The sequence below is a fragment of the Lemur catta genome, chromosome 1, assembly GCF_020740605.2.
Source record: "Lemur catta isolate mLemCat1 chromosome 1, mLemCat1.pri, whole genome shotgun sequence".
In the NCBI taxonomy this organism is placed as follows: domain Eukaryota; kingdom Metazoa; phylum Chordata; class Mammalia; order Primates; family Lemuridae; genus Lemur; species Lemur catta.
The window spans coordinates 106772034-106781684 of NC_059128.1; the positions used below are offsets into that span (position 1 = coordinate 106772034).

The 9651-nt window shown below is 64.1% G+C and overlaps 1 protein-coding gene across 4 annotated transcripts; it reads left to right on the plus strand.

Moving 5' to 3' along the window:
• The first annotated feature begins 2532 nt into the window (after positions 1 to 2532).
• Positions 2533 to 8949, plus strand: FSTL3 (follistatin like 3). 4 transcript variants are annotated; one of them, XM_045542315.1, is made up of 5 exons: positions 2533 to 2686; positions 3950 to 4135; positions 6210 to 6425; positions 7275 to 7502; positions 7575 to 8949. In XM_045542315.1, the coding sequence occupies exons 1-5, from the start codon at positions 2584 to 2586 to the stop codon at positions 7646 to 7648; spliced, it is 807 nt and encodes a 268-aa protein (XP_045398271.1). In that variant the 5' UTR covers positions 2533 to 2583; the 3' UTR covers positions 7649 to 8949. The 4 variants fall into 4 exon arrangements, with proteins under 4 accessions (XP_045398271.1, XP_045398266.1, XP_045398276.1 ...); XM_045542310.1 differs by lacking the exon at positions 2533 to 2686 and having other exon boundaries at positions 2797 to 4135; XM_045542320.1 differs by lacking the exons at positions 2533 to 2686; positions 6210 to 6425 and having other exon boundaries at positions 2797 to 4135.
• The last annotated feature ends 702 nt before the right edge of the window (positions 8950 to 9651 follow it).

Here is a 9651-nt window from a genome sequence, read left to right on the forward strand (position 1 = left end):
ACAGCAATGTGCCACTATGCCTGGCACAGGTTTTTTTGTCTTACAGGTCTGGAGGTCAGAAGCCCAACTTGCATCTTGCTGGGGGAAATTGAGGCAAAGCTGTGTGTGCCTCCAGGGGAGGGTCTGTCCTATTCCTCTCCTGGAGTCTAGCAGCTGCCCACACCCCTTGGCTCTCGCCCTTCCTCCACTTTCAGAGCCAACAGCATAGCATCTTCCATTCTCTCCGCCTCCAACCCTCCTGCCCCTTCGTGTGAGGACCCTGTGCTGACACTGGGCCCCTGGGTCATCCAGGGTGATCTCCCATCTGAAAGTCCTTAACTCAATCCCATCTGCAGAGTCCCCTTTAGCCACGGAGGGTGACAAACCCACAGGTTCCAGGGATTAGCCTGGCTGTCTCTGGGGCTGTTATTCTTCCAAACGCCCTGGAGCTGCACTTTCACTTGCAGCACAAACATCCAGTCACTTCGCTCCCAGCACACACCCCTGACATCCAGTGCAATGTTCAAGTCTCAGTGCCTGTTTACCTGTTGGGGTCTGAGGTGGGGAGAAGCAGCCTGACAGCAGGGGCTGTGGGGAGTCATGGTAGGTGTTTGAGCTGGGGAGAAGTCTTACAGCAGCTGGGGCAGGAAGTGGGCTGCAGGGGTGAGGCTGAGGCTGTGTCAGGGTGAAGAGGAAGGCAGGGCCGGGAAGGGATGGGGTGGGGAAGCTGTCACTGGGAAGAGGGGGCTCCCCAGAAAGGGTCAGTGACTTGCTTGATGTTGCCCAGCACATGGCCTCTGGATTAGGGAGGAACACTGAATCCAGGAGCAGTAGTCCACTGGCAGCTGGCCTCGGTTTCCCCGGAGAGGCCCCAAACCCACGCCAGCCAGACAATGTCCCTTTGATTTGCACAGCCTGGGCCAGAGTGTCCAAGGCATGGCAAGGTCAGGTCTCGGCCAAGGTCACAGTGTCCAGCCTGGGCACACCCTCGGGAGAACACGGTCTCATCCCTGTTCTAGTCCTCAATCCAGGGAGAATCCCCGGAGACTGCCAGAGGCCAAGGCCAGGTCAAGACAGTGGGTGTCCTCCCTCAGTGCCATGAGGGCAGCAACTTGGCCCCTGGCCACCGGCCGGCGGACACGGGTCAGGCTGGGCAGCTGAGATCGAGGAACGGTCCAGGTGTGGCTTCTACTGGTGGGAGAGGAGGCGCTGTGCTGTGTTGCTCCAGGGAGCCTCAGTTTCCACACCTCGGGGTGTTGCAGGAATGGGGGTGACCAGGCATAGGCACCCCCTGGAGATACTCACTTGCTCCCCACGATCTCAACCTTCTTTATTTTCCTGAAAGCATTTACCACTCTTTGAAGTTATGGATTAATTTGCCTACACATCTTGTTGTCTACGGTCCCTCCAAACCACCAGCTTGGTGGGGGCAGGTCTGCCTTGGTCACCATGGTACCCCAGCACCCTGCCTGGTGGCTGCTCCTGCCATCAAGAAATGTTCGCTAATTATTTCTTAGAAGCACGAACACAGAGGAGGGGACTCCGCAGAACCCACAGCACATCCGTGGTGCCTTAACAATTCTGGAGGCCCCCAAGACAGAAGAGACCAGCTCCAAAGCGGGAAAAGCAGCCAGCTGCACCAAAGCCCCCACCTCCCAGGCCCACACCGCTGTCGCTGTCATAAATTGCAGGGAACGCCTCTGCTTGGGCAACCGGGATTCCAGGGCGGCCAAGGGCTGTACAGAAACCGAGTGTCTGCTGAGTCTCAGAGGGGAGAGGAGAAAAAAACTCATAAACCACCAAACCGATGCATTCCTGTTGGTGTGTGACCTGGGGGCACCATCTGCAAAAATTTGGAGGGCTTGGTGCGCAGCCTCCCAGGGATCAAAGGGCAAAGGCGAGGCACACAATGGGCTCTGGGGAAGCCCTGTCTGGAGTGAGGACTGCTGTCGTCCATGCTGTGCAGGGAGTTGAGCCTCTCCCCACTGCTTCAGTCCCACCCAACTTCCCCCCATCCAGGCTCTAGCCAGGTGGATGGGTGGGTAGCCTGCGGGTGTGATCAGAAAAGCATTCCAGCTGAGGTCTGGGGCTGTGGGGTGAGGAGAGCCAGAGGAGGACGACTTGGCCACCCAGGCCACACTCGGGCTATGAAAATGACCACAACACAGCACACGGATCCACAGACGGGCTCCCAGTGGGTCACAGTTAGCTCACAGCCGCCGCCCTACCACCAAAGACAACCAAAGACCCCCAAACCCACGATGACACCTCGAGGCGCCGCCTGGACCCACGCAAGGCCGGCTCCACCTCGAACTCACACCCATGGTCACCACTGGGGCCGGCCACAGACCCAGCTCGATGCTCCGGCTCCCGGATGGGACCCCGGCCCTGGCCAGCAGCCAGTCGCGCGCGGCCAGGCCCAGCCCCCGCACACGTCGCGCGGGACCGGCCTCGCGCCCCGCCACTCACGCGCCACGCCCCGCCCCGCCGGCCCCGCCCCGCCCGCAGCCAGCGGGACCTTTATAGGGCGGCGCGCTGGGAAGTCGGGGCCGCAGCCGCCCGCCCGCGCGTCCGACGCGGGCCGCCCTGGTCTCTGCCTTCGCCATGCGTCCCGGGGCGCCCGGGCCACTCTGGCCGCTGCCCTGGGGGGCCCTGGCTTGGGCCGTGGGCTTCGTGGGCTCCGTGGGCTCGGGGGACCCCGCGCCCGGTGAGTGGGGCGGCCGGAAGGGGCGGGCGGGGCGCGCCACCCACGTGGGCCTGCCGGGAATGCGACCCGGGGCGATGTCGGGGGGCGCGGCCGGGGGCGAGGCGGGGCGCGGCCGTGGCCGGGGGGCTTGGGTCTCCCCTCCCCCTGCCCCAGCGGGCCAGAGGGAGGGTCACCGGGAGGTCAGCAGAGGTTAGTAATTGCAATGACTGCTGACATTTATTGAGTGCTTAGTGTCTACCTCTCCCCTCCCGGAACCCACACAATCACCCAACAGTGTGGGTACTCCTATCATCTCCATGTTTCCGGATGGGGAAACCGAGGCTCAGCGTCACACAGCCCATGAGGAGCAAAGCCCAGATTCGCACCTAGACCTTGGGGATGGGTCCTGTTGCCCCTAGAGAGGGGTCTTGGATCTTCCCCAGGTCTGGCTTAGGTAGATGGCGCACTGGAGTCCCCACATGGGACTTTCCAGGAGATGCGGGCAAGTTACACCCCTACTCCTGGCCTCAGTTTCTCCTCTTGTAAGATAGGTGCGTAGGCGCTGGATGCCCAGAGCTGATCCCGGGAAGGTGCTCAGCCAAGTCTGAGAGCCAGTCATGGCTCTGGGATGTGGGCTGTGGCCATTCCTGTCCCCATGGACGGGTGGGGAAACTGAGGGCTGTCTGCCTACCCACCCCTCCACCCCGGCAGCCACACCGCACCCCACCCCACCCCAGCCCCGAGCCAAAGGGAGAGCAGAGCCCCCTCCCCGAAGGCCACGTCCCCGGGGAGACAGTGAGCTCATGCAAGGGGAATGTTCCCAAGTCGAGTGAGTAAGAGGCAGGCCAGGCGAGGGGGGCAGCCTGCCAGGCGAGGGGGCTCGCGTGCCCTTGCCCTCGAGTGCTGTCTAGACAGAAGGCAGAGGCGGGAGAGGCAGCTCCAGGGCCCACTGACGCTGACATGCCCAGCGCATGGTGTTTGTGGTGTTTGACGGACTGGGCAGGATGCCAGCTTCTGGCTGGGGGCTTGGAGGAACAGGGTTGGGGGGAGGTGGAGAAGCACTGGTGAGGGGTGAATTCAGAGCAGAGGAGGGATCCCCAAGGGATCTGGAGCCAGGGAGGCCACACCAGTGTGGCTCTGTCCCTCCTTCCTGGGTGGGGGTCCGTCATCCCGTCTGCAACTACTCAGCCCTGCATGCCTCCCCGCTGGCTAGAGGCTGGGTAGGGAGTGGCACAGAGAGCACCAATGGTCCCACCCCTCCGGAACCGTTCCCCTTGCCCGCAGGTGGTGTGTGCTGGCTCCAGCAGGGCCGAGAGGCTACCTGCAGCCTGGTGCTCAGGACTGACATAAGCCAGGCTGAGTGCTGTGCCTCTGCCAGCATCGACACCGCCTGGTCCAACTTCACCCACCCGGGGAACAAGATCAGCCTCCTTGGCTTCCTGGGCCTCGTCCACTGCCTGCCCTGCAAAGGTGAGACCCAGGGCCTTGGCCACAGGCCACAGGCGGGCGAGCGTGTCTAACTCAGGACCAGCAAAAGCAATCACTGTGGTCCAAGGTGAACCATTGGGAGTGAGTGCTCCATCGTGCAGGGGGTCGTAGAGGAGACCCCAGCCTTAGAGAGGAGCTGGGGAGAGTCCCAGGCTCTCAAGCTTCTGCCTCCTGCAGTTAACACCCAAGAAAATGCTCTCTCGGCCTGGTTGCCAGCCTCCAGGCCTTTGTTCAGGCCCAATCCCTCCTGCACCCCATTGGCTCACACCTAACTCCAGGGAAGGGGACGTCCCTGACTGGCCATCTGGCTCGTGACCCCACACTCAGTGTTCCCAAATGTCCACACCAGGGCCCTTAAGGTCACAGATTTTAGGGATCTGTGGTGCAATCGTAGCTACATGTTTAACAAGCATGTGCCTTCTGGATCTTGTTCTGAGAAATGCTGCCTCCCACGTCAGACTAGGAGGTCTTTGAGGGCAGAATGAACGAGTCAAGACATATTCTAGGGCCTGGAGGATGGGTTGGGGGACCCTCCTAGCCCCCTGTGGTCAGGGCTGCACCTCCAGGGGCCCAGAGGGAGCACTAGGGCACAACTTGAAGGAGGTGGACATGAGAGCCGGGGCATTGGGGGATGATTAGGAGTCTGCCAGATGGAGAAGGCATGCGAGAACATACCAGGAGAAACCAAGGCCTGGGGGTGGGGTCAGGCAGGGAGCAGGCAGGAGGCTGGAGGAGAGGGGTGCAGACCTGTCCTGGCCTGTGAGATGTGATTAATCCCAGATCAGCCTGGCTGGGTGGTCCTGAACTTACTGGTACATACTCCTGCTCCCTCCAGACCCCCCTCTGGCTTCTGGGAGGAGGACATACTTCAAAAAGTGCCTGGCCTGGGCGTGAGATGGCTCAGACACCTCCTCCCCCATCTGGCCCTGGGGATGGGGACTCGGCCCTCCACTTCCGCTCTCCCTCGCGTGAAGCTACCCGGCAGAGCGTTTCCAGATGTGCGTGTGGGCCAATGCGTGGGAGCCCCAGGTGCGGCCCACATGCCCAGGCAGAGTCTCCGTGGGGGGCGCCGGCCACCCTCAGGGGTATCTGCTCGGCCTGTGTAATGAATGGGCTCCCACCATCAGCTCTGCTTTGTGCACAGGGAAACTGAGGCTGGAGCACAAACTCAGGACTTGGTGTCCAGAGGCCCCCTCAATCCAGACTCACAAGCAAGGGAACTTGGGGGCGGGGGCTGTCACCCAGGGTCTGGCTGGAGCTCTGAAGCGGAGGTGCGCCTGGCCCCCCTGCCCCCCGACACTCACAGCCCCATTTTTGCCCCCTGTAAAAGGACGACTTGGGAGGACGCAGCAGAGAGCCCGGGAGGGCCTGCGAGTCCATCAGCAGCACACTGAAAGTGGGGGCGGGAACCCCAGAGAGAGGCTTCCCTTAGCTGTGCCTCAGTTTCCCTACCTGAGAAATGGGGCTGCCGAGGATTAGGGCTGAGGGAGGCCCCCTAGGCCCCGCCCTCACCGATGCCTTCTCCCTGGAGGTCCTTGTCCAGACCCCAGACCCAGGAGTAGGGCTCCCACCCCCACCCCGAGGAACAGCGGAACCAGCCTGGGAAGACCCGGCTGTTCCCGGACCCCCAGGTCCGGAAGAGGCCCCGCCCGCCCACAGTGACCCGGGCTCCCGACCCAGCCCCCGCCCGGGCGCAGCCCCGCCCCCGCTGGCTCCAGTACGCGGACTCCGGGCCCACCCGGACCCGGACGGCGCCCCCACCCCGGGCCCCGCCCCCACGGACCAGGATAGCACACCCACCCCGGATCCCAGACGCCGGACGGCACACCCACCACGGGCCCCGCCCCCCGGACCGGGACCCTGACCCCGGACAGCGCCCCCACCCCCCGACCCCGGACGGCGCCCCGATCACGGGCCCCGCCCCTACGGACCCGGACGGCGCCCCCATCCCCGGATCCCAGACCTCGGACGGCGCCCCCAGCCCGGGACCGCCCCGCACATCAGGCAGCAATGCACGGGCCCGAGCGCCGCCCCACGCCGTGTCCTGTGTCCGCAGATTCGTGCGACGGCGTGGAGTGCGGCCCGGGCAAGGCATGCCGCATGCTGGGCGGCCGCCCGCGTTGCGAGTGCGCGCCCGACTGCACGGGGCTCCCAGCGCGCCTGCAGGTCTGCGGCTCGGATGGCGCCACCTACCGCAACGAGTGCGAGCTGCGCGCTGCGCGCTGCCGCGGACACCCGGACCTGCGCGTCATGTACCGGGGCCGCTGCCGCAGTACGTGGGGGCGGGGCCCGAGGGGACGGGGCCTGCGGACCTGATGTCATGTACCGTGGCCAATGCCGCAACACGAGAGGGCGGGGCCGGGGCGGGGGCCCGAGGGGCGTGGCCAGAGGACGTGTCGTCATGTGCCAAGGCTGCTGCCGCAGTTCGCGGGGGCGGGGCCGGCGGACTTGACGTCATGCACTTGGGCCGCAGGCACAGTGAGTGGGGGCGGGGCCAGCGAGCCTTACGTCATGTATCAGGGCCACTGCCGCCATGCGTGGGGGTGGAGCCAGAGAGAGGGGCGGGGCCATAAGACCTGACGTCATGTACCGGGGCCGCTGCCGCAGCATGTGGGGGCGGGGCCATCTGACCTGACGTCATGCACCTGGGCCGCTGCCACAGTACGTGGGGGCGGAGCCTGCAGACCAGTTTGGGTCACGTGGGTTGGACGGGGCTTGTGGTGGGCGGGGTCTGGGTGGCACGCTCGCGGGGCGGAGCTTAGGCACGAGGGTGTCACCGGATTGCGTCTTTTGTGGGGCAGGGACTGAGGGGGTTCGGGAGTGAGGAAGAGTAAGGTGAGGTTTGGAAAGGGGTTCCTGGGGCTCACAGGGGCCAGAGAGATGTGTAGCGAGCCCGCCAGTGAGCGCGCTTAGCGGGCGGGACTCGTGGAGGGGTGTGGCTCCTGGTGCAACAGGAGGGGCGGGGCTTGTGGGTGGGGCCCGCGGCGGGATAGGTGGGCGGGGCTCGCGGAGGGGTGTGGCTCCTGCGCGGAGGGGCGGTTGGCGGAGGGAAGAGTCTCTGGGAGCCGGGGGCCAAGTCCCCCGCGCGGTGCCCTGACGCGCTCCCGGCGCCTGCCCGCAGAGTCCTGCGCCTACGTGGTGTGCCCGCGGCCGCAGTCGTGCGTGGTGGACCAGACGGGCAGCGCGCACTGCGTGGTGTGTCGCGCGGCGCCCTGCCCCGCGCCCTCTGGCCCCGGCCAGGAGCTCTGCGGGAACAACAACGTCACCTACGTCTCCTCGTGCCACCTGCGCCAGGCTACCTGCTTCCTGGGCCGCTCCATCGGCGTGCGCCACCCGGGCAGCTGCACAGGTGCGGGCCCAGGGCGGGGGCTCGGGCTGCTGGGGACCCGCAGTGTGCTGACCGTGCTTCCCTCGCTTGCAGGCACACCCCCGGAGCCGCCGGGTGCCGAGTCGGAGGAGGAGGAGGAAGAGGAGGAGGAGGAGAACTTCGTGTGAGCCTGCAGGGCGCACCTGGGCCTGGCGTCCGAGGCCGCCCCCGCTTTATTTATTGCCACAGCAGAGTCTAATTTATGTCCCGCGGACACTCCCCGAAGCCTGGACGGGGACCACATGGGGACCCTGCAAGGATTGAGGGAAGGAGGCTGGGAGCTGGGCTGGTGGGCGGGCTGGGACTCAGAGCCCTGGCACTCGGGTCAGCTTCAGGGGTCTTCTCTGGGAAGTCCTCCCAGCCCCCACCCCAGGCACCCTACTGCCTGGGAAGACCCCCGTTAGTTATTGCCACCACCAGGAGGGCTGGGGACTCTCTGCTGGTGATTCACGAAGAGGCACAACTTGCTCTCCTAGCCTGGCCATGAGGGACGTCGGGCTCAGGCCGGAAGGAAAGGGGGAGGTCGGGCCTCGGAACACGGTGACCTTGGCCCAGTGGGACGTGCACTTCACAAAGTCCAAGAAAGCAGCCACTGTTCCCTACTGCCCAAGAACTCCAGGTTCTTGTCCTCCCATCACCTCCATTTACCCCTTCACGTCCTATGAGGGCCACTGAGAAACACCCAATGTGTCCCTTGGGAGAGGAGCCATCTGTGCCACCCGACATGGAATGACCCAGCACCTCCTCAGCTGCCATTCACGTGGGTTCACATAGCAACATGTTGTGGGGTGGCCAGCAGCAGCTCAGAGCAGGGCACTGTGTGCACTGGTGCCCGGTCCACTTAGGGTGGGACCTGGCCAGGAGCTGGAGCCTCTGCTCACCCACTGGCCCACGGTGGGATGTCGATGCTAACACCAAGACACACTGCATGCCTGACACCCTGGAGTCAGGTGTCCCTGCACACTCTTGCTGCCTGCCTTCTGAAGTAGGGGTTCAGAAACAGGACCCCTTGGTCCCGCACGGCCTGCCCTGGCCAGGCCTCTACACACAGTTCCCAGCTAGACCCTCCTGACCCACCAGCCTGGCAGGGGGTGGTGCTAGTCTTGGGTCAATTTCCGCCAAAATTGCTCACCTTCCACGCAGTCTGGGCTGACACTCAAAATCACCTACCTGTGCCTGAATGTAGACTAAAGGCTCAGACCAGATATGGGGGTGAGGAGCAACGGGGAAGACATCAAGCTCCCCGAGTTTGGAGTGAGGAGTCTGGGGGAGTTCTGCTCATCCTTCTCCAGCCCTCAAGTAGTGCCTTACCTGTGATGCCCAGAAAAGTGTCCTTGAGCAGGGGGGTCTGTCTAGGCCCCCAGACAAGGCAGCCTTCCTCCCACCCTGGGGTCCTGGCTCACCAAAGAAATAAAGACTGAAAAACCCACTTTGGGGTGTCCAGGCCTGAGTTTGCCTCTGGGGATGCTGTTGGGGTGTCAAGTGGGGCCTCTGAAAGCACCCAGAGGAGAGGCAGAGGTGGATGTCCTTGGGGCGGCCACCACCCACCTCTGGGCCTCAGAGTCCACTGCCAGGCAGTGGGCAACAGCCAGAGAGGGAGAGAAAAAAGGCCTTTAAAGGGAGGAGGGCTTAGGGCAGCCCTAAGAAGCCAGCTGGCTTGGGGTCCAGAAAGGGAAGTCTGGTGTTGAAGAACTGGGGTGCAGCAGGAGCAGTCATGGTAACACCTTACCCTGTGCCAGTAACATCAGTGGGGACTTGTGGTGCACCAGTGCCATTCTAAACTGCTTTCAGAGGAGGGGCACAGGCTTGACAAAGGCCAGGCCAACTTGGGATTCCACGAAGGGGATGGGGCCACCCCACACTGGTGACTCAACAGCCCCCTGCCCCCTGCTCAGGAAACTTGGAGTTCCCCTGCTGGAGGGTGGTGGAAGATGGGCACCCCAGGCCGGGGGTACTGCAGGGGCAGAGGCCAGAGGCTGGCCAGAGTGTGGGGTGTGAGGGGGGAGTGCAAATCCAGGGGGTTCGTGATGGGGGAAGCAGGAAGGTGGAAAAGGGCCAGGGGAAAGGAGACGTGGGCAGGAGTGCGGGTGGACCCTGGAGCTGGCCACAGTTGAGGCTGGTGTCCGTAGTC

Coding starts and splice junctions, on each gene's coding strand:
- FSTL3 (XM_045542310.1), top strand. CDS start 3,637: ATGGTGTTTGTGGTGTTTGACGGACTGGGCAGGATGCCAGCTTCTGGC. Junction 6,426..7,274: donor GTACCGGGGCCGCTGCCGCA/GTACGTGGGGGC, acceptor GCCTGCCCGCAG/AGTCCTGCGCCTACGTGGTG. Junction 7,503..7,574: donor CCACCCGGGCAGCTGCACAG/GTGCGGGCCCAG, acceptor CCTCGCTTGCAG/GCACACCCCCGGAGCCGCCG.